This window comes from Vulpes lagopus, chromosome 6, assembly GCF_018345385.1.
Source record: "Vulpes lagopus strain Blue_001 chromosome 6, ASM1834538v1, whole genome shotgun sequence".
Lineage (NCBI taxonomy): Eukaryota > Metazoa > Chordata > Mammalia > Carnivora > Canidae > Vulpes > Vulpes lagopus.
In genome coordinates, this window is record NC_054829.1 from 71,821,887 (window position 1) to 71,846,608 (window position 24,722).

Below are 24,722 nucleotides of genomic sequence, written 5' to 3' on the forward strand. Positions count from 1 at the left end.
GAGCAGGCAGTGCAGTGGCAGCAGAAACAGGAGTTTAAGAAGGCAGGAGGGCTAACAGTGTCCAACACTCTACCCAAATCAAAGTGCATGGAAACAAAGAAAGAAAATACATACTCAGGCATCTGGGAAGACAATTCCAGAAGTGTACCAGGGACAGAAATTACACAAAGGGGTTAAAGTTAACAGCTCTAAGAGAAAGACAGCATATTTAAAACAATTCCAGTAAGTCTAATGGTGAAAGAAAGGATAGGGAAATGGATCCAAGTGGTCAAAAAGACAAAATATTGTTTTTTCCCTCAGGCAGGAGTTCCAAGATCTAGTCTTTGTTTTTCCACCAAGTAACCATATGCTCTTGAGCAAGCTGAGCTGTAAAAAGGAGGCAGAGAGGAAGACAAAGGGAGAGGACAGATGTAGGAGGAAGAGCTGACATAAGGCAGAAGAGGAACCAGTCTATAGGCTGTAAACCCTCCTAGGAAAAGATGAAAGGATACCTCTCCCTCAGGAAAGAGAAGCTGAACACTCCCTGAGATGACATGGGGGACGCTGACTGAGGCTGAGACCAGTGGCTCTGAAAGACTCAATGGAGGATCAGCCACGAAGAATAAAGTGTCTGCTTGACAACACATGTCCATATTGCCATGTTTAAGGTGACAGGTGGAAGACCTGACCGGGGCTGTGACAGAAAATTTTAAATAAAAAGAAAGAAAAGTGGTAGGAACAAGGGACATCTCAGCTTTCTGTAATACCTCTGAGGAAGGCACCTGAAGTGAGCCAACCCAGCCAAACATAAACAAATCCTCTCACAGATCTATATGGAGTCAGAAAGTGTCTCCCACCGGCAAATCCTAACATCCAAAAGAATATATTTCATGCTTACTTGGAGTATTCTGGTAGCTTTTTGCTTGTAATCAATTAATTCCTGCTTAGAGGACTCCAAGTTGGACTTGTACACTTTGACTTGCTGCTGTAGCTCATCGACTCTCTTCTTCTCGTCCGAGTATTTTCTTTCTGCCAAAGTAACTGCTTCTACCAAATTCTGACGTTCCACTTCCATCTTATTAAGGCGTGCAGCAAACTCACTCTGTGACAAATTTTTACATTTTACTTATATCATTTCCTTTGAAATATATTTTACAACCATCTGATCAGATGTCTTATGGGATTTTTTAGCTCAGCCCAGCAACATACCAGGGAAGTTAGAAACAAAAAAACACTTCATTTGTTAGGAACTGAAGAATAGGGAATCTAACGTAGTTGGCTCCCAAATATGGAAATGCATCAGAATCAATTAAGGAGTTTTTTTTTTTTTAATTTTTATTTATTTATGATAGTCACAGAGAGAGAGAGAGAGAGAGAGAGAGAGAGAGGCAGAGGGAGAAGCAGGCTCCATGCACCGGGAGCCCGACGTGGGATTCGATCCTGGGTCTCCAGGATCGCGCCCTGGGCCAAAGGCAGGCGCCAAACCGCTGCGCCACCCAGGGATCCCAATTAAGGAGTTTTAAATAAATACTGCCACCCAAAGCCTTCCCTAGGCTTACTGACTTGGAATTTCTAAGAGTAGGCTTGGAAATGAAAATCTGTAAGAAATTTCCAAGGTGGGGATCCCTGGGTGGTGCAGCGGTTTGGCGCCTGCCTTTGGTCCAGGGCGCGATCCTGGAGATCTGGGATCAAATCCCACGTCGGGCTCCCTGTGCATGGAGCCTGCTTCTCTCTCTGTGTGTGTGTGTGTGTGTGTGTGTGTGTGTGTGTGTGTGTAACTATCATAAATAAATTTAAAAAAATAAAAAAAAAATTTCCAAGGTGAATCTGGTCAGCCTGATACTAGCTGATCAATGGATAAAAACAGAAAGTCTATCAGAAAGCAAATGAAGGGGCACCTGGGTGGCTCAGCTGGTTAAGCATTCAACTCGTGGTTTTAGATCAGCTCATGATCTCAGGATCCTGAGCTCGAGCCCCACATCAGGCTTTGCACTCAGTGTGGAGTCTGCTTAAGACCCTCTCTCTCAAATAAATAAATTTTTTTTAAAAAGCAAATGAAAACTATAAGTAAACCACTACATCTTTTTTAATAGCACGACTGTTTTCCTTTTATTTCAATTTTCTCATGAATGTAATTTTTTAGCTTAAGAAACTTTTAAAGCACACTCTAGGAAAACACAAGGCCTATCACTTATTAGCCTATCTAGTTCTGAGATTTATATTTTACCTTCTCAAAAGCTCCCATCACCAAAATACTCAGAAAGTGAGGCAGAAGTCCAAAAGCATTTATAGTTCACACAGCAATAATTCAAGCCATAAACCTTTGACCCAATATTAACTTCTATTTTGAAGAAAAAGAAATCATGCAATATGTGGCCTTTGGTGTCTTTCATTTAGCATAATCTCTTATAGGTTCATCCCTGTCGTAGCATGAATCAGTACTTCATTCCTTTTCATAGCTGAATGACATCTCCTTGTATATACACTTTGTTTATCCATTCAGCAACTGATGGATATTGTAGTATTTCCAGTTCAGGGCTATTGTGAATAATGGTATGAACATCCATGTATAATTTTCATGGACAGATATTTTCAATTCTCTTGGGTATACACCTAGGACAGAACTGCTAGGTCACATGGTAACTCTACGCTTAGCTTTTTGAGGAATTGTCTGTTAGGGGAAAACTTCTGAATATGTTTATAACAACTGGGTATGTGAATTATTTTTTCACCTCTAAATTTTATGAAATCTAAATATAGATTAAGTATTATGTGAGAATATTTATGACTGAATTAAGTATAAAATATACCATATTTTAAAGAGTCAGTTTGGAAAAACAAATGTAAAATATCTCATTAAAAATCATTAATGATTTTTATTATTATCTACAATGTTGAGGGACGCCTGGGTGGCTCAGTGGTTTAGCACCTGCCTTTGGCCCAGGGTGTGATCCTGGAGTCCCGGGATCGAGTCCCCACATCAGGCTCCCTGACTGGAGCCTGCTTTTCCATCTGCCTATGTCTCTGCCTCTCTCTCTCTGTGTCTCTCATGAATAAATAAATAAAATCTTAAAAAAAAAAAAAAAAAAGGCTACATGTTGAAATGATAGAACTTTGATTTTTGTTGGTGTTTTTAAATAGGCTCCGTGCCCAGCATGGAGCCTGAAGCAGGACTTGAACTCATAATCCTAAGATCAAGACCTGAGCTAAGATCAAGAGTCAGACACTTAACGGACTGTGCCACTCAGGTGTCCCAAAATGACAGTACTTTGGATATACTGTGTTTAGTAAAATACATTCATAAGATTTTCAAAAAAACCCACACTAGCTGATAGTTACTTTCAGAGCTGAACTATTTTTACCTGTTGAAAAAACAGGCTGGACCAGTGGTCCTCAACCTTACTGGCCAATAGATACACCTGTGAATCTTACAAAACTTAAACACCACTACTTATGCCCTACCTCACACAGTGGGATGGGATTCCCTGGAGTAAAGACCCAGCATCAGAAAGTATTAAAAGCTACAAAGTAATTCTAATGTATAGACAGGGCTGAGAATCACTGAACTAAAATGCAAAAAAAAAAAAAAAAAAAAGTGTTTAAGAGTAAAACTCTACATATTATGCACAACTTTCTCTGGAAATAAAAGAATCAGATTAAACTGGAGTCAGAAAAAGCTTTAAAAAAAATAAACAAGATGCTTCACACCAGCTTTTTTTCCCTCACTTAGCAAAGTGTCTTATTCAAAAGTTTCTCAGCACCATCTAGTTTTAAGAGGCCTCAAATCAGCTTTTCATCAAATAATGGTAATTTTTGTTGCACAATAAAATTAAACGAAAAAATATTTATCTCTAATCGGTATTATCTGTTTTAGTTATATTTCTTTTTTTAAGGGGTGCTGAGGGGCTGTTCCCCTTTTACTATTGACAGAGGTTTCTCTACAGAGAATGTAACACCCCTTCTCTCTGGGACCACTGTCCAACCTATGCATCATCCCTTCAAGTACCGTCTCAGAAGAAAAGTCCCCACATTTCCTGCCGACATCCTGTTGATCACAGAGGATGTTGAACTTTAATTGTATTCCAGTACGTAAGAGTAATAAGCAAATTTAGCAAGAATGAAGCTAAAGTTTCAAACACTTGGTTTTTGTCACAGAGATTTTTCCAAAATGCACTACAGAATTTTATTAAATAGTAAATGCATTATAAAGCAGCATAAAGTCATTCCTCCTCTCTAACCTGTATTTGTTTACAGCTCTCTTGCTCTCTCTTCCGGGCGGCATCCGCTTCATGCAATCTCTCCTGAAGGGTTTGCAGAGCTTGGTTCTGCAGGCTGCTACCTTCGCTGTGATCCTGCATTATTCTAAAAGAAAAGACACCACTTGAAAGGACAGTGTACAAGTGATAAGGGGGATTAATTTTTTTTTTTTTTTAGGGGGATTAATTTTTAAAGCACTGGCTTGTTAGCACTAAAGAGATGGTTCGACTGGGGTGCCTGGGTGGCATAGCTGGTTAAGCATCTGACTCCTGGTTTCGGCTCAGGTTGTGATCTCAGGGTCCTGAGATCAAGCCCTATGTTGGGCTCCATGTTCAGCACAGAGTCTACTTGAGATTCTCCCCCCCCCCTCTCTCTCTCTCTCCTTCTGCCCCTTTACCCACCCCTCCAAAATTAAAAAAATCTTTTAAAAAAAATATGGTTTGACTAAAATATTCTTTTTAGAAAAGATTTTATTTATTTATTTGACAGAGAGAGAGAGCACAAGCAGGGGGAGCATCAGAGGGAGAAGGAGAAGCAAGCTCCCCACCAAGCAGGGAGCCCAATGCAGAGCTCAATCCCAAGAACCTGGAATCATGACGTAAGCTGAAGGCAGATGCTTAACCAACTGAGCCACCAGGGATCCCTTGACTAAAATATTCTTAAAGATATCTTTTTGCCTTTTAATGGAATACAATCTATATTTTTAGGCATCCAAATATATGCATATATAACATGTCATTATACGTCAAAAAATTAGTAACACTATGTTTTTCTAATATTTTTAGATTCAGAATTTGCTAGCAATGCATCTCAAGATTCGAATAATCAACTTTTAATCAAGCACATTTCCAACATTATTAAAATATAAATTTTCCCTCTCTGAATTACAAAAGCTAAGTTTTCATAAGGTAGTACATACTACAGTGTTTATCATTACTTAATATTGGAATGAATCTTTCCAGTTCCCTTTTTCATTATTACTCGAATGAGCTACCGTGACTTTTCACTCTGTAAGGCTTCCAGGGCTTCAGTGCGAGTGTTCAGGAGCTGGTCAGCTTCCTGTAGCCTCACTTTCAGCACAGCCAGTTGAGAGTCCTTGGCGGCCACCGCTTCAGTCAGGTCATCTACTTGGGCTCGAAGTTCTCGAGTTATTCGATCACTCTTTGAATGGTCAACATTCCACTTTTCAACTCTTGCTCTTGCTTTGTTTAATTCTTTAAAAAAGAGAGAAATTTCTCTATTCGTGCAAATACATTTTTCTCAGAGCACATACAGACTCTCTTTTGTGTCCCTATCATATTTACTGCCAAAATTAAGAGCTTACATATATCTTCAAATTTGCTCCAAATGGGATACTCATTTCTCAAGGCCATCATTCACATCTATATTACAGTTAATAGGTTGGAAAGGGCATGATGTGAGCTGCTTTTCTATAAAAAAAATTCTTTTTGAGACATATCATAAAGCATTTGGGAGCCAAAATCAGTATACAGCAGAGTTCAGAACACTAAACCAGTGAGTGGATTTGTGGAGTTCTGCGAGGGACAGGAAGAATGCAAATACAAATCAAGGGTAGATAACGTACACCCCAGTAAGACCAAAACAAACAAAATCAAAACCTGAAGATAAACAGGAAAAAAATCTGTTTCTCTTGATTACTGTAGCAAAAAGATCTATTTTTAAAATTGAGAACATTGGTGCAAAAAGAACAATGCAGTACAGATTTCCACATCCTTGCATATCATCTGTAACAGCAGTTTGCAAGCAAAAAAATATTTTGTTTTCAATATTAAAGCAAACTTTATAGGGTCTCAGCAAAAGCTCTATTTCTCTGTCTACATGGGTCTGGTAAAGTGAAGCTTTTGCTGAACTCAGTCCAACAAGCCTTCAACTTTCTTCCTCTTGTACTCTTCTGGGCTTCCATCTGTGTCTTGGCAAAACATTTCCCACTGTCCCTGCACTCCTTTCCAATCACTGCCAGGAACCAAGGCAGAGACTCCTTCTCTTCTCCCTTTTTTTCCCTCAGCCACACTTATGTTAGGACTAACATATTCTGGCCCCACAACCTCATTCATAGGATTATTTACTTTTAAATTACCCATTTCTGAGGAATCCAAGGGTTTTCTACTCTAGGGCCTCTTTACTGCATATTTCAAGAGGGTATTATTCAAACTGAATTCCATGTTCACTTTACATCTCCTGGAGCAGTGCAATACTCTGACCACGCCTACAGGTGCACTCCTTTGTTTAATCCCACCTTTGGTTCATGAACAGTCCCCTCTAAGGTTCAGAAGACATCAAATTAACCAGATGATTACTAATGTTCTCAATTCTCAAATTTCATAACTCCTAAAGAATGACCAAACAAGCCAATGCTCTGTTTCAGGTTGGAAGGATGATGGCTGGTCCCATTTCTAAATCTAGGTCCTATACTTCTACAGAAACACTATAAATTTCATGTGAAATATTTCTAAGTTTCAGTGTAATCACGTTCTGTTTATTTTAAAATATTAAATTCCTAATCCTCCACAATTTAAATAAGGCTCTACCTTCTTGAGTTTCCTTGGATCTTTGGAGTAATGAGGCCATTTCCTGATTTAAAGACTGAACTTCATTCCTCAACAGTTGATTCTCCAATCGGAGATTAGACAGTTCATGTGATTTGCCATCATGAGTAGGTGTTGGGTTGTGGTCAGTGGAGGCAGCACTTGATGATACATTTTCTTTTGAAGAATCCTCCTGAACTTCATGGCCAGAATCTGAATTATTAGAGGTTTCTGTAAGAAAGAGAGTATATTTTTGTGACACTGGAACACTCACTACATACACATAAAAAGCTTACTTTGGTAGAATGTCTTTTGGCTCAAGGTGACTGCTATAGCTAAAATATCATAAAAAAAGATCACTTAAATTCTCAAAATATTTCCTTTTGATGAAATTTCATTGTCCTACATGGAGGCTATAGAGCTCTAAGGATTTCAAAATTTGGATGTACTGAATGAATGGTGATAAAGAACAAGCACAAGAATACAGTTCTGGAAAGGAGAAAATCAGAGATAATTTAAGCAGTTAGGTTTAGGTAAAAAGAGTTTGTTTCCCTTTGTCTCCAAAGCATTTTCTTAAAAAAAAAGTCCTTTCAGTGAAAATACTAGAAAGGCACAAAAGAACAGCTGTGGGTTTCAGCAAGGAAAGTAACAACAGGTCAGAGCAATTTGTTACATACCAAACTGGAATCTAAAGTGCCTTACAAAAAGAGAGACTCGTAAATTCAGATTCATCTTGTTTTCAGTACTGTGATCCAAATATATGTTTTACTTAAAAAAATCAGGTATATGCTACAAAGCGAACTATATCTAAACGATAAAATGGACTAAGTAACTATATGGGTAAAAAAGCTGACACTTCACAAAGAAAGATAAATGATCAAAAAGCATATGAAAAAGTTCTCAACATCTTCAGTGATCAAGGAAATGCAAATTAAAACCACAATGAGAACCAATACAAACCAGCCTGAATGGCTAAAATTAAAAGGACAACACCAAATGCTGACAAAGATGTGAAGCAGCCAGAACTGTCACAGATTACCGGTGGGAGTACAACACAATATATCCACTGTGGAAAAAGGTTCTGCGATTTCTTATGAAATTAAATATGCACCTATTTCACCCAGTGACTCCCCTCCCAGTTTTTCATTTCCAAGAGAAATGAAAACATTTTTCCCACAAAATAGACAAGTGCAAGAATGTTCATAGCAGCTTTATTCACAATAACCAAAAACTGGAAACAATCCATTGCCCATAAAAGAAAACGGATAAATTGTGGAATATTCGATAGAACACTAGAGAATAAAAAAGAACTACTGATATACCCAATAACATGGATGAATCTAAAATGATGAGTAAAAGAAGTCAGAAAAGAGAGTGTGCACACATATATACTACACATTTCCATTTATATGAAGCTTTAGGACAAAAACTAAGGTAAAAGGGATGCCTGGGTGGCTCAGTGGTTGAGCGTCTTGCCTTTGGCTCAGGGCATGATCCTGGAGACCTGGGATCCAGTCCCACATCAGGCTCCCTGCATAGAGCCTGCTACTTCTCTCTCTGCCTGTGTCTCTGCCTTTCTCTGTGTGTCTCTCATGAATAAAAATATATATATATATATTTAAAAGAAAAAAAAAACTAAGGTAAAAAAAATCACAACAGTGGTAGTTAGGGAAATAGGGTGGAAAGATTAACTGGAAAGGGACATGAGGGAAAGGGGAAAGAAGTGTTCATCATCATCAAAGTGTGTGTTACATAGATATAACCATTTCCCTGTATAGCTAAGATTTGTGCATTTCAATATACAGAAAAAAATTATGAGATAAATGGAAATCTGAATAATGACTAGGCACTAGAAGACACTAAGGAATTATTAAAGTTTTAGGGTGATAATGGCATGGATGTTCATTTTTAAAGCTTGCATATTGGGGCACCTGGGTGGTTCGGGCAGTTAAGCACCTGACTTCAGCTCAGGTCATGATCTGAGGGTCTTGGGATGAACCCTACTCCCTGCTCCCTGCTCAGTGAGGAGTCTGCTTCTCTCTCTCCCTCTGCCCCTCCCCCTGCTTGTACCCCTCCTCTCAAATTAATTTTTTTAAAAAAATAAAGCTTGCATTTTTAGAGTAATAAAATGAAGTATTTCTAGAAGAAACGATAGGAGATCTTTGATTTGCTTCAAAATAATTCTGTGGAAGGTAGAAGTAAAGGAAGGGATGGAAAATAGGGGGTATAAATAAAATAAGAATGGCTGTCAAGTGTTGATTAATGTAGCCAGACAATAAGTAATATTGGAGGGAGTCATCAAAATCTACTTTGATATGCTTGAAATTTCCAAAATAGAGATCCTTCAAAAGAAATATATATCCAAACTTGAGGGATATACCTAAAGTTGTATTTTAGAAGGACATCTATAGTGTTTAGGCAGCCCGGGTGGCAGCGGTTTATTGCCACCTTCAGCCCAGGGCCTGATCCTGGAGACCCGGGATTGAGTTTCACGTTGGGCTCCCTGCATGGAGCTTGCTTCTCCCTCTGCCTGTGTCTCTGCCTCTCTCTCTCTCTCTCTGTGTCTCTCATGGGTAAATAAATAAAAAAACAAAATAAAAAAACAAAACAAAACAAAACAGAATAAACCCCAAAGCAGAAATTAACAATAAAGATCAGAAATTAACAAAATAGAAAACAAACTTGCTAGAGAGAATTAAAATGGGACATATCATAAAAACTATGCCAAAAAATTTTTAGATGTGTACTATGTTGAAACCTACCAAACTGTATACTTAAAAACGTATAATAAAAAAAAAAAAAAAAAAAAAAACGTATAATATATTATATTTGAGTTATACTTAACACTATTTAAAAATAAAGGGGGGGGGGCATTTAGCCCAGTGCCAGATATTGATATTTTTCTGGTAGTATCTGTGATCAAACTTTAGTTTCTACAGGGTCAGTATGAATGTATTAGTGTCCAACTGGGTTTGTTTCAGCTATGACACTTTCATTATTTCCCTAAAATTAAGTAAAATAAATATAATCTCCCAAAGTGTATATGGAATACATAAACTCTTAGGGAAAAAAAAATGTAATTTACCAAAAACAGAAGAAATGGAAAATCAGTGGAATCAATAGTTAAAATCTTCCATTAAGAATACTGCAGGGGCGCCTGGGTGGCTTAGTCCACTGATCATCTATCTGCCTTCAGCTCAGGTCGTGATCACAGGATCCTGGGATCCAGCCCTACATCAGACTCCCTGCTCCGGAGAATCTCCTTGTCCTTCTCCCTCTGCCCTTCCCCTAGGCTTGTGCTCTCACTCAAATAAATAAATAAAATAAAATAAAATAATACCACCAATAATACCACCCTAGACCCTAATGGTTTTACCAGTGAGTTCCAGCAAACAATCAGGGAATAAATAATCTTACATCAAATAATTAAGACAACAGAAAAGGAGGGAACATTTTGCAATTCATTTTATAAGGCTAACATAACTAATATTGAAATCTAACAATATTACAGGTCAATTTGGCTTATGAAATAAATGCAAAAATCCTAACCAGAATATTAGCAAGCTAAAAGTATACCACATTAATATTAATGAACAAAAATTGTAAAAAATCATATGCTATCTTACGCATACAGAAGAAAACACTGCTAAAATTGAACAGTAAAATTCAAACTAGATATATATAGAAACATTCTACACTTGATTTAAAAAAGTACCTATGAGAAGCCTAACACATACATTGTATTTGGTGAAACAAAGCCTTCTGTTTAAGACAAAGATACAAAACTGGTTTTCAGTTCAAGCCAATGCAGTGGGGCAACGAAAAGATTTTTTTTTAAAAGATAAAAAAGGATTAAGAAGAAACCAAACTATCATTATCTACAGATACCGTGTTGTTTAAAATCTAAATGAATGCACAGAAAAATATGAAGATTAAGAGCTATGTAGAGATCGTTGTGTTAAAAGCCAATACATCAGCAACAGAAAGCAAAAATTAAAAAGGATACCATCTACAAGTTTCAAAAAATACATAAGACCTTCATGGAGAAAACTATAAAATCTTAATGAAAGACATTTAAAACTTGAATTGAGATTATACCATGTTATAATGGGTAAAAACTTCAGTAATGTAAAGATGCTGATTCTTACTCAACTAACTGTCCACATAGAAGCAATGGACTCCCAATAAAAAGGCTAACAGATTTTTTGTAGAATTGGAAAGAAAATTCTAAAATGAATATGGATGTAAGAAAAAGTCCAAGAATAGCCAATACACTCTTGAAGGACCAGGTGGGAGAAATTCCTCTAGGAGATATCAAAATACTATAAAACTACATTAATTAAGACAGTGTGGCACTGGCACAAAAGCAAATAGCCCAATGAAACAGAATTAAGTGCCACAGTGCACTTAAAAAACACAGTGATGTAGAGACGGATACTTGGTAATATGCCAGGGGTGACACTGCAGATTGATAGAGAAAGGAAATATTTTCAATGAATGATACTGGTTGCTGAGATAACAGATTTTCAACTCCTCTCTTCTTTTTCATCTGAAATATATGAAGAATATCTATGAATCAATAAGGAAAAAGACAAATGATCCACTGGAAAAAAACTGATCAAAGGACTTGAACAGGCACTTCCCAGAAGATGAAATCTGAATAAATATCTGAAAAGATGCTCGACCTCATTAGTACTGAGAAAAGTAAAAAACAACAAAACTTTTCACATCTGAGTAACAAAGCATAAAGTCATTGAAAATATCCCATATTGGTGAAAATGCAGAGCAAAAGGAATATTAACCACAGTTGGTCAAGTATAAATTGGTACAACTTCTTCAGAAAACAACTCTGGTGTACCAGTATACTTGAACACCAGCACACCTCACAACTCAGCAATTCCATTTATGGATATTTCTAGGCATCCTAGGGCACTGGTTTTCAACCTAGGGTGACCTTGCTCTCCAAGGGACGTCTGGGAATATAGAGAAACATTTTTGGTTGTCACAAGTGGGTATGCCATTGGCATCTAATGGGGTAGGAGGCCAGGGATGCTGCTGCACATCCTACAAAGGACAGGACAACTTCCAACAACAAAGATTTATTCTACCCAAAATGTCAGTAGTCCCAAGATTGAGAGACCCTGCCCTAGAGAAATAAAATTTAATCTTTAAAACTTCCATGTATTGGGGTACCTGGGTGGAATGGTCAGTTAAGGGTCAGCCTTCTGCTCCGGTCATGATCACGGGCTCCTGGAATGGAGCTCCAAAGCGCCCCCATGGCATGGTGGGCTCTCTTGTTCAGTGGGGAGTCTGCTTCTCCCTGTCCCTGCTACCCACCCACCCCCACTTATGCTCTCTCCTCCTCTATGTCAAATAAATAAATAAAATCTTTTTAAAAAAAACCCAAAACTCCCATGTATTAACTGGTTCTAACCAGCTTTCCCTTGATCCATCCTTTGACAAATCTAAGAGGTTTTCCTTAAAAGTAAAAAATATTGTAACTTTCTTTGAAAGACCTCTGTTAACACCACATTGCTATGTCACTTCCACCTTACACTGGCCTAGTAACCACCTGGAGAACAAAACAAAAATATCACATGCCATGGCTCTGTCCCCAGAAAGTCTGATTCAAGAAGTCTGGGGAGGAACCCATTTTTTATTAATCACACAAATGTTTAAATGCAGGTTGTTCAGGGACCACTCTTTAAGAATGATGTGTACGAATAATGGGTTTAAACATGTAAACAGAGGTATACAGGGCCTTCAGAAGCAGCTCCCAACCTCTGCTAACTTCATTTTCTTCACTACTGTCCCAGAGCAACTATTCTAAACAAACTTTTTAAAGATTCTCTGTACTGAATGCTGTCTCCAATCCTCCTTTTCTGGAAAACTTCTACTCTTTCTTTAAGTCCCAGCTCATATTACAGACCCCTCCGTGAATCATCACTTAATACCTTAGGCAATTAGTTCCTTTCTCCTTAGTGCCTCCACAATACTCCAACCGTATATCAATTACTGTATTTACTATACTATATACTAATATACTTTATGTAAATTATCTGTTCACACATGTCTCACCCACCAGACCCTGCTGAGAGATATGTAGGTGTGTGTACATAATTAGTCAACTGCTACTGCATGACCTGGACTTGAAAGCCCCCCCAAACTTGCCTCTTTACCACTTTATCTTGAAGATACAAGACAGATTTTATTCACCAACAGCCAAGACTGTGGGAGAAGCTGTAACATTTAAGAAAATAACCAGCTTCCGTTAATCATCATCTCTATAAAGAATCTCTGGAAGAACCTATCATGTGTATTACTATTTTAAAAATGGTTCGTAAGTACTTGAATTAGCCACATTACCATGTTAACTTCATTTTTTGGGGTGAGAAGATATACAGGTAGAGGCAATTTCACATCAAACTAAATAACTGAAAACAAGAATTCTAAACTGTTACTTCACTACCATGTCAATGCCTTCAACCCTCCAGCTTGGATTGAAGTTCAGTCTCTCACCTTTACTTCTGAGGGATGCACAGGGAAAACACACACACACACACACACACACACACACACACACAAATCCTCACAATCCAGGATATATATGAAGTACAGCCTCTTATTTTATAATCCCGGAAAGAAATGAAATGAGACAGTCCCAAATCCAAAACTACGTTTTCTTTCAGATTTCAAAACTGCCTTTTTTGTATTTTAAAATATCTTAGAAAATCATTCTGGACAGAATTTCTTAGATGCTAGGCTGGGCAAAGTTACCGAACAGACAGCATTTAAACGTCCCTATTATAATAGTATATTGACTAATAGCATGACATGTTGTCACCCTTGTTTATACCACACATTTCAGAGACTGCCTCTGTACCAGTGGGAAAAGGTAATAAAACAGAAGATGAGAAACACTATCAGAACATTTCAGGCTATGATAACACATCCAATTTTCTTTACTCTAAAAGAAACAGAGGGCTGATTAACTACCATCATTTTGGCTCCCAGGAGGATTTTCCTCAATGGTTTTCACGGTGGTTTTGCTGGTGTTCATAGAACTGACAGTTGCTGTCCGAGAGCTCTGAAAGACAGGTGTCTTGCTCTTTTCTTTTTTGATTTCCACCCTCCCGGAAGGCTCCTTCTGGGAACTATTAAGAAAGTCAAACAGCAGCTCATCATCAGGTTCTGACTTTTTTCTTCGAACGAACTGGGATGACGGCCTAGGAACAGATGCATTTTCAACAGGATGGGAAGCCTCCACTGGCGTCCTGGAGCCTACTTTTACATTTGCGGTGCCAGCTAAGATAGTGGCTTTCTGATTTCTAATGTTATCAGCTGCTGAGGAAATATATGTGGCTTTAGATTCAGTCTGATAAGTCAAATCTGTATTTTGCTGGAGTTCAGGATAGTCAGCATTTTTGTTATATATGCTGTTGCTGGGGTTCTCTTTTCTACTGAGAGCTGTTGCAGCCCCTTGATCAACTCGATTTAAAAGATCTTCTGCCTTTCCCGCAAGATCGGCAAACCAGGACATGTTGGAAGCAGAAGAGTGCTATCGGTGAACCTGTAAAAACGACATAAAGTGATTAGGATGGTATAACAGCAGAGCATAGCAGTTAGGACCAGGCTCCAGAGTCACACAATCCTGGACTGAAAGCCTAACCGTGCCTCTTACTAACTATGTAACCTTGAGCAATCTACTTTGAACTGAAAAGCTTTATCTAGAAAATGAGGAAAATAAGTGTACTTACATTATAGGACAGCTTAAAGATGACATAATAGATTTTAAAAAACTCTTTGCAAAATGCCTGACACACAGCAGACACTCATTTTAGTAATTGCCATTACCATAATAATCACACCTATCGCTAGGGTTATAACTATTTCAACAAAAGGCAAATATTAATGTAGCAAATGCATTCAAAAAGCAAATATCTGAGATGGCAAAATTGCAGTACAACCAAATAAAAACAATTCCCTAAAGTTTGCCTTAAGGTGCTAAAACCTGAATAAACTTCTGATACTAAATCCATCCTTGTGTTAACATACAGCATGCGGTATTATCATGGATAATTTAGGTGTGCACGTAATCTGCGTAAAGTACACCTACAATAATTTACACACTCAGTACCTACTATGTGCACACTGGCTAAGTTCAGAATAAAAAAAAAAAAAAAAAAAAGACCGCATAGCCATGTATGTGATAAGCAGACCTGAGTACTCGCAGTGTGCCACAATGAATCAGTGATGAATTAGTCCTTACAGAAGAATACCTTACAAATCAGTCAACAACTGTTTCTTGAATGTGCACACTGTTCCTCGGTCCTGGAATGCTCTTTCGGTTACCTCTTTCTTGTTCTCAGTCTCCACTGGCGTCTGCTTCAGAACCCACCCAGGTGAGGTCCCATCATTCTGCTCACATGCTATGCTTCCCCCTCACCACCCTCCACGTTTTACGTGGCTTCTTCCTGTCTCGTTGTACGTGTCACACATAGTTCTTCACGACCACATTATGCGGTCAGCAGCAGTATTCCTTTTTCCCCAAATGGGGAAAAGATTTAGAAAGATCCCAGAGTCCAGATGGCAGCTTCGCAGCTCAAGTCCAAGTCGGCCAAACCCACTCTTTTTAGCCCCCACCCTTCCATCTAGCCTCTCAGCATCTGAGTAACCTCAAGAAGGAACTCACCCTCTACACCTGCTCCTTACAGAATGGGGCCGATCCCGGCCTGTGTATCTCGCAGCTGGCGAGCCGGGACGAGGCGGCGGAGCCCTGCTGCGACTCGGGGGGCTCCACAGCGACGGGGAGTCCTCGGGGGGCGCTGGCGGTCAGCGGGCGGAAAACAGTCCCGCCGGGAGCGCGGCCAGAACACACGCGCCGGCGCCCTAACCCGCCTCCCGCTCCAAGGTCCAGAGGGCCTCGAACAGCAGCCCGCGCCTTAACGCCACCACTTTCAGGACGAGCGCGGGTCCTGGGCACGTGCCCGGGTCGCAGCTCCGCGGGCCTAGGAGGTGCGGTGCCCTCGGGGACGTCTCAGGCGCGGCGCCCAGGGACGGCCCACCCGGCGGCGGAGAGGGCGACGGGCACGGCGGGCGGGGTCCGCACCCAGCAGCGGCAGGGCCTGCTCCGAGGCCGGGCGTCAACACGGCGCGGGAGCTCCGCGGCTCCCCGCCCTCGCAGGGCCCCTGGGGCGGGCGGCGCGGCCGAGCCGGGCGGAGGCGAGACGCGGGCCCCGAGCACCTGCTGCGGCCCCGGGAGCTCGCCTGCCCGCCCCTCGCCCCACACGCGGAGGCTCGCGGGCCGGCCCGCGCCCAAGGCCGTTACGCCGCGGCGGACCCGTCCGGCCCACTGGGCCCACGCGCCGCCTCACCTGGGGACTCGGGCGCGGCTGCACTGCGGCCTCGGCGCCCTCCCGGGCCGTCCCACCTCAGCGCCCGCGGCCAGCGGCCCGGCAGCGCCGAACCTGCTCCGGCCCCGCCGCGGCCCGGCTCCTCTTCCGGGAGACGTGGAAGGGCGGCGAGGACCCCACAACAGAGTGGCCTCCGAGCTGCCTGAGCGGCCGGGCCGGCGCGGCCACCGCGGCGACTCAGGCGGCGGCACCGCGCGGGCGGCTGCGGGGACCTCGCTCCCGGCCACGCCCCGGCCACGCCCCGGTCACCCCCGGCCACGCCCCTTCCGCCCTGCGCGTGACGTGGCGCCCTCCCCGCGGACGACGGCCCGCACGCGGCCGGCCGAGCACTGCAGGCCTCGCCCAGCGGGGGCGGGGCCCGCCCGGGAGGAGCTCGAGCCCGAGTCGGGCGGGGCGAGAGGCGGGTGGGCCCGGCAGCCTGCGCCCGGCGCTTCCTCCTCCGCCTGCCAGCTTTACGGGCGAGGATGCCGAGGACCCAGGGCAGGGTCCCTGATTTCCTGGAGTTGGCCTTCAGGTGGCGGAGACAGCTATTAAGTAAGCAATGACGGAGCGAGACGATTTTAAGAAGTGGGGGAACCGCTGTAAATGGTGCCATCAGGGAAGCTGTCTCTGGGGCGGTGCCAGTTTGAGCGGAGACCCAAAAGACGGAAAAGACCTGTAGAAGGTCCTGCCATACAGCACAGTGGTAGTCGGGTTATGCATACGGCTCATGGGATATTTGAAATTAGTCTAAGATCCACATTCAGTAATTGAACAGATACTCGGCTCCTGCTCTGGTGCACGGGATTGGGCTGTTTGGGCTCTAATAACAAGCCTACACCGTAGTCCCAGGGACCCCATTTTCAGACGGTGGAAACTAAGACGCAGGGAGATTAAGTAACTTGCCTAGGACCATCCTCATGAAGAGTCAGTCCACGGTCCTCGAAAGCCTGTGCCCTTAGACTCAGTGTTTTATTTTTCTCCAATTGAATATTGGGAATGATTACAATTTCTTCTCTTCGCAAGTCAGATGTAGTCCAGTCTAGTGAATGGAAAAACTTTCTTCGACAGCTGGAAGTAATAACAATAAATGATAATAATACTACCCAACATTTCTTGAGCCCTTATTAAGTGCAGAATACTCATGCTTCATCTCGTTTAATTCTTACAACAATGGTAAGGAAGATGCGGTTATTACCTTGTGATAGGTGGTCTGGTTCCTAAGAGCTGTCCCATCAGCTCTCTTGATCTTCCCCTCTCCTGAGAATAGCTAGTCCAGATACGGCTGCTCCACCCCTGCGTCCAGGAAGGAAAAAGAGATGCCAAGCCACCCACATCTAACATGTCACAGGAGTGAAAAATCTTTGCTTTTCGATGCCACCGAGATTTGGGGACTGTATCTTATACATCCTTACCTAATGAAATATGATTAATACCTCCATTTTACAGATGAAGACACAGATTCAGAGAGGCTGTTACTTTCCCACGATCACTGTGTGGCACATGCTGCGTAGCTAGTTTGTGCAAGCATACCCTGAATGCCCATGTTGAAAGTGTAGAGATCTTGTCCTCTGTCTCTATTCCTATCAAGCGGAATGTGCAGCAGAATGTGTTGTTCAGTGTTCAAGGTCAGGGCCCTGGGGGTGGCCAACCCAGAGTGTCTCCCTTGTAACAAAGTTCACAGGTGTCAGGCCTTGATATTCTGGGAAGCGCTGGTCATGAAAAGAGGGGAAGGACCACTGAGAATTGCTAAGTTGCTGTGATGTAAAACTTGCTGCATGTAGATCCCAGCAGCGGGTGCTTTGTCCAGTCGGCTGCTCCTACAGACCCTATACATAACTTACAGGAAACCCTACATCTCAATCGCTGTCTCTGGGTCTTTTCTTGACCTCACCAGACCATGACCCACCCTAAGCTTAGAGTCTGCTAAGGTGCAGCTGCACAGTCACACAGGGTATAGGTAGTACGTCTGGGATTCAGACCAGGTTACTGTGGCTACAGAAACAATGCTCTTAACCATTGAAAGGGAAAGGATGAAAGAAGTTGAAGCAGAGCCCAATCTCCACGTCAAATGTATTAGCAGTGAGCAGGAGCCCCCAAAGGATGTTTACAGAATGTTCTATGTGCTCCCTAAGAGACTCAGCATATAGAGATCTGCCACCCTGAGGTCGTTGGAGCCAGGCTAGACCAGCCAGAGAAACAGCACAACCAAGAGAGAGAGGTTACAACCTTGTCCAATAAGGAAGAAAATTTGCTCTTTTCTTTTCCCTTCCTTCCTGTCCTCATGCCACCAGAGGAACTAACTCCTTGAAATAGAAAGGAGAGAAGGTATGTGAGGACCAGAGGGAGACCCCAGCCTCCACTCCAAGTCTCTAGTGCAACCAAGCTAGTCTGCTCCATGGACCAGGGAGAACACTGAACAGAGCTGAAAAATAAGGTTTTGAACAAACAGGGCTGTGTTGTGACTTTTGGAATGGCAGAGCGAGGAACTCCGCAAATCCTCTCCCCAAATGGCAATGATGAGACTGGGGAAAATTGTGCTAAAAAACCACTTCAACTCCCTGGAAATCGATCACAGGCATGACACAAATTAAGAAACATTTACTCAAGAAAAGCTACTAAACTTTGTGTAGGAACAGTGAGCGTGCATGACATTTTAGCCCAGAGAATGTCCCAGTCTCCCCCCTCCAGTTCCATGGAAGTTGTTCTTCCAGGGCTGGGAAAGCTGGGAAATGAGCAGCTTTGCTGCCAGAGAGGGTAGCTTGATTTGGAGCCAAGCCAGAAAAACCACATGACCAAGGGGAAGCCTCCATTTGGAACGCCAACTTCGCAGCTGCCCGCTGAGGTTGCCGTATTGGTTGGGCCAACAACTGATGAGAAGGCTTCCTAGAGGTTTACCAGGGAGACCATCATGGGCTTTGATAAGCTCCCACATATACTGGTGGTCTGGGAGGCTGTGTAAGCTCAGGAGACTCTTGAGAGAGCCCTAGTCATCTACTCATCCTGACTCAACATGAAGCCTTACGCTGTCACAGAGGAGACACTGGAAAACCCAATAGGATAAAAGACAGGACAGACTTGTAAACTACCTGGCTTTTGAATAGTCGACTCATCACATACGGGGGGACAAGAATAAAAGCTGATGTCGCATCAGGAACAATGGAGAAGGCAGTGGAATGGCATATATAAAGTGCTGAAGGAGAAAAAAAAAACTGTCAAACTAGAATTCTCTAATAAAATTATCTTTCAAAGGTGAAGTCAAGATAAAGACATTCCCAGATAAACACTGAGAGAATTTGTGGCGAGTAGATCTTATGAGAAATAAATAATATATAATAATATATATAATATATAATAAACACTAAGGGAAATCTTTCAAATGAAGGGAATGCTACAGTAACTCGAATCTAAGTGAAGAAATTAAAAGAGCTGAATGTTAAATATTAGGACAAGTCTGTTCTAATAACTGAAAGTGACTGAAAGTTATAGAATCAGGTAAGATCATCTCAAAGAAACTATCATTCGGAAGGAAAAATGGGATCTCCTACAAATCAAAAGCATTGTCAAAGAGAATTAGTGGAAGAAATTATTTCCTGTTGGTGCCTCCACTGAGTTGGGATTTCCTAATAACCTGGTTACACTGACATTTCAGGGTGTTTGCCTCCCCCCGCAGTAAAAATATAAGCTCTGTGAGGGGAGTGTCTCCTTCTGTGTCTCCCACTAGCATTTTACAGCTGCGGCACTCTTCCTTCCACCCCATGCTTCTCCTTCATAGCATTTACACAAGTGTGATTACGTGAAGGAGGGCATGGAGTATCTTTCCAGTCTGTGGCTATATTAGCAGAGCTTAGGAAAGTACAAGGCATGGGCAGATGCTCTGATGTATTGAATAATGAATAATAATGTACAATGAATAGAGACAGCATGGGAAAAGGGCAGAAATTGGATGATCCGGATTCTTATTTGGGATGTCAGTTAGCTTCAAGTGCCTTAATCTCGCTGACCCTCAATTTTAAAACTAGAATATATTTAGGCTGAGAGTAAGAGACCTTGGTTCTGATCATAGTTCTAGTTCCTAGCTATGTGAGCTTGAGCAAACTGCCCCATTTCCCAGGTTTCATTTATGAAATGAATAATTGAACCAAAATTCATGGTCATAAGTTTGCAACCTCAATTAATTGCTTTTGTATTGTTTGTTTTGTTTTGGCCACAGCCAAGTGTTTAATTTAAAAACACGCAAACATACACTCATATTGTGCTGGCAGGAGTTACATTTATTGATAGAAATGTAAATTGATACAACCTCTATGAGGGCAATGTAGTAATGTATATCAGAATTTAAAATGTACAAGCTCCTTGCTGAGTTTGATATTCACATGAGGAAAAAAATGAATCTCATTCCCTTGCTATAGACCAAATGTTTGTGTAGCCCTAAAATTCATATGTTGAAATTCTAATCTCTAATGTGATGGTACTTGAAGGTGAGGCCTTTGACAGATGATTATGGCCTTGAGAGCAGAGCACTCTAGTGAGAAGACAACTGTCTATGAACCAGGAGCAGGTTCTCACCAGACACTACATCTGTTAGTGCCTTGATCTTAGACTTTCCAGCCTCCAGTACTGTCAGTAATAAATTCCTGTTATTTGTAAACCACCCAATCTATGGTATTTTTGTGAAAGCAGCCCATATGGACAAAGATACTCCCACTTTACAATGTACATAAAATCAGTTCCAAAGTGTGAAATGGAAAATAATAAAACTTCTACAAGAAAACAGGAGAACATCTTTATCACCTTGAGATAGACCAAAACCAAAACCAAACCAAACAAAAAACCTTTTATGGGACACACACAAAATATTAAATATTGACTATGAAATAAAAGATTGATAGTTTGGCTTTGTTAAAATTAAGGATTTCTTTCCATAAAAAAAAAATTAAGAGAGTGAAAAGATAGCCGAAAATTGGGAGAAGATATTTACAATACATATATTTGAAAAGGATTTGTATCCACAATAGGTAAGGCTCTTTTATAAATCAATTAAAAAAAGGGCAATCAACCTAACAAAAATAGACTAATATCTTAAATAATCAAAGAGAAAAATACATGCTTAGCCAAAAGCACATTAAAAGTGTTTTAATTGGCTGAAAGCACATGAGAAAGCTATTCATCATCAGAGAAATGCAAAGTAAAATCACAAGGAAAATATCTTTATGCATACACCAGAATGGTGAAAGTGTAAAAGGATGGAAAATACCAAGATTAGTGAATTCATGGAGCTGCTAGAATGCGCAGGCATTGCTGACAGGAGTGTAAGTGGTAGAACTACTTTGGAAAATTGGGCTCTGTCTATTAAAATTAAACATAGACCTGTCACCTGCTAGACCAAGACCTGACCTTCACTGCCTCTCTGTTTGTATTTACTTACTTTTGTCTTCCATTTTTCCTTAAGCTCTTCTTTCAGCTTCCCTCTAAACTGAAAGACCTCTCAAGTGACAGGGACCACCATGACAAGACATCTGGCTGGCCCAGGCCACCCAGACCTTTTGAGCCAAACCACTGACTCACTCACGCCTATGCAGATGGGCCATGGAATGACCCCCATATGACCTACAATTACCTTTACCTTATAAAATACTAAAATCTACACTCGAGGAGGAGCCTCAGACTCATTTATGTAACACACATTTTATGCATAGGCATGTTTTCTTGAGGCACATGCGTGACTTTATGGTGGCCTTTACTTATGATGACAAGGCTTCACTATCTAAATGTCCATCTTATCCTTGTGTAAGGTGCAAGAGAGTGGTCTAGTTTCATTCTTCTGCATGTGGATGTCCAGTTTTCCCAGCACCATTTATTGAAGAGACTGTCTTTTTCCAGTGGATAGTCTTTCCTCCTTTGTCGAATATTAGTTGACCATAAAATTGAGGGTCCACTTCTGTATTCTCTATTCTGTTCCATTGATCTATGTGTCTGTTTTTGTGCCAGGACCACACTGTCTTGATGACCACAGCTTTGTACTACAACCTGAAATCTGGCACTGTGATGCCCCCAGCTATGGTTTTCTTTTTTAATATTCCCCTGGCTATTCGGGGTCTTTTCTGATTCCACACAAATCTTAAAATAATTTGTTCTAACTCTCTGAAGAAAGTCCATGGTATTTTGATAGGGATTGCATTAAACGTGTCAATTGCCCTGGGTAACATTGACATTTTCACAATATTAATTCTTCCAATCCATGAGCATGGAATATTTTTCCATCTCTTTGTGTCTTCCTCAATTTCTTTCAGAGGTGTTCTGTAATTTTTAGGGTATAGATTCTTAACCTCTTTGGTTAGATTTATTCCTAGGTATCTTATGCTTTTGGGTGGGTGTCCATCGAAAGATGAATGGATAAAGAAGATGTGGTTTATGTATACAATGGAATATTACTCAGCCATTAGAAACGACAAATACCCACCATTTGCTTCGATGTGGATGGAACTGGAAGGTATTATGCTGAGTGAAGTAAGTCAATCGGAGGACAACATTTTATGGTTTCATTCATTTGGGGAATATAAAAAATAGTGAAAGGGAATAAAGGGGGAAGGATAAAAAATGAGTGGGAAATACCAGAAAGGGAGACAGAACATGAGAGACCCCTAACTCTGGGAAACGAACTAGGGATGGTAGAAGGATAGGTGGGCGGGGGGTTGGGGTGACTGGGTGACGGGCACTGAGGGGGGCACTTGATGGGATGAGCACTGGGTGTTATTCTATATGTTGGCAAATTGAACACCAATAAAAAATAATTTTATATAAAAAAATAATAAATGTCCATCTTAACCCTAAACAAAAGGTACCCATTCACCTCTCGGGGAGTCATGGCTTTGGAAGCTATTCCCTATGACCTCCTCATTTGCTGCAAATAAATTTTACTCTGTGCGGCAACTCCACTTGGTGTATCTGTGACTCACCAAGGAACAAACTCACTTGGATGAGGTTACAGGACTAGTCTATACTGGGCTAAAAGCATGTACAATGAAAACGAAGAGGCTGTAACTCCAAGCAACAGCATGGGTGAATCAGACAGAGTTGAGTTAAAAACAGTGTTGAGTTAAAAGAAGCCAGTTCAAAAGACCACATACTTATAATTCCATTTACATGAAGATGAAGGACAGGCAAAACTAACCTGTGATTATGGAAGTTATAGTAGTAGTTACCTTGAGGGAGGGGGATAGATATTTTGTAGGAATGGTCAAGATGAGAGGTTTCTAGGCTGCTGATAATGCTCTACATCTTGAGTTTGGTGTTGATGGTAGGTGTGGGTACATACCTAAAAGTTCATTATGCACAATACTTAACATTTGTTCTTTTTTTTTTTTTTTGCATCTATGTTGTATCTCCATTAAAAAACGCACACTCTGTAGGCTTTTAGGAAAATTAGGAAATTTTCCACTTTTAGGAAATTATACTACTGATATGCTTACACATATGCGAACTGACATACACAAAGTTATTAATTACAGTGTTGCTTACATAATAGCAAAGCTGGAAATGAGTTAAATATTCATTGACTGAAAAATCTTGGTACATTTAACCAATGGGATGTTGTGCAGCTGTTTAAAAAAACCACAGAAGCTCTTATGTAGGGATAGGAAAAGAGCTCTGATATCTGAACAATCTATGTTAAACTAAAACAAAAGCCTAAAAGGTAAACACACGCACACAAACGGGTGTCCATACATGCTACCATTTGTGTAAAATATCTTTTATGGGTAGAGTGTATCTCTTGAAAGGTACTTTCTTTGAGGGGTATTTTCTTTGCCTCCTGGAGGAAACTTGATTTGGTATCAGGGGTGAGAGGGATGTTTATTCTTTAATGAATCCTCTCTTGTATGTACCCTCTGCACTCTGTACCATGTGAATCTATTATTTTTTGAAAATAAATAATATTAACTTTTTTCTGAACTTTGAATATCCTAGGAGGCTGAATGTATTCCCCCACGTCCTTGTAGTCCTGCCTCTTGGAATCACATGATAGTCTTCATTTCCATCACTTGCCCAGCTGGTACAGGCATCCCTTAGGAATTCTGTGGCCTTCATTTGAAGATTCCATGTTCCTTCAGCTCCTGGGTTCTGTGGTTCTATTTTCTGTTGCACAGAACTGAAGAATGAAATTTGTGCATTTTTATCTTCCAGCAGCAGGAGGCACTGAGTACTTACAATACACATATGTATGTTTGTGCGTATATATATTCTATCCGGATTGACAGGTAAAGGGGGTGTTGCTGTGTCCTTTTGTTTATAGAGCACAGAATGTAATCTTCTCATGAATTGAGCCTGAATGATGCACATTTCCCATATCATCTGGAATGCTAAGCTGCTCCAAGCCCCTGATGAAACCTCCTAGATTCCCATCCATGCCCCTCCTTAGCCTGTCTTTATCCCTGCTGAGAGGTCCCCAACCCCCAGGTGACCCTGTATTGGCAGTGGGGCTGGGTGGAGAAGAGGCCATGTGTTGTCCTGGAAACAGAACCTGCCTGGGCATCAACACACAGCATTT

General features: G+C 41.2%; 1 protein-coding gene across 2 annotated transcripts in view; it reads right to left on the reverse strand.

Annotated features, from left to right (window-relative positions):
• The window catches only part of GOLGA5 (golgin A5), a 32,623-nt gene extending 16,332 nt beyond the window's left edge, over positions 1–16,291 (reverse strand). The window contains exons 1-6 of one of the 2 annotated variants that reach the window (XM_041759102.1): positions 16,157–16,291; positions 13,779–14,352; positions 6,786–7,013; positions 5,231–5,450; positions 4,218–4,341; positions 878–1,081 (exon numbers count right to left, since the gene is read on the reverse strand). In XM_041759102.1, the coding sequence (XP_041615036.1) occupies positions 878–1,081; positions 4,218–4,341; positions 5,231–5,450; positions 6,786–7,013; positions 13,779–14,322 (1,320 nt within the window). In that variant the 5' untranslated portion in view covers positions 14,323–14,352; positions 16,157–16,291. Of the gene's footprint in view, positions 1–877; positions 1,082–4,217; positions 4,342–5,230; positions 5,451–6,785; positions 7,014–13,778; positions 14,353–15,474; positions 15,724–16,156 lie in introns of those variants that run through there. The other variant, XM_041759101.1, reaches the window with a different exon arrangement.
• Between the last annotated feature and the right edge of the window lie 8,431 nt (positions 16,292–24,722).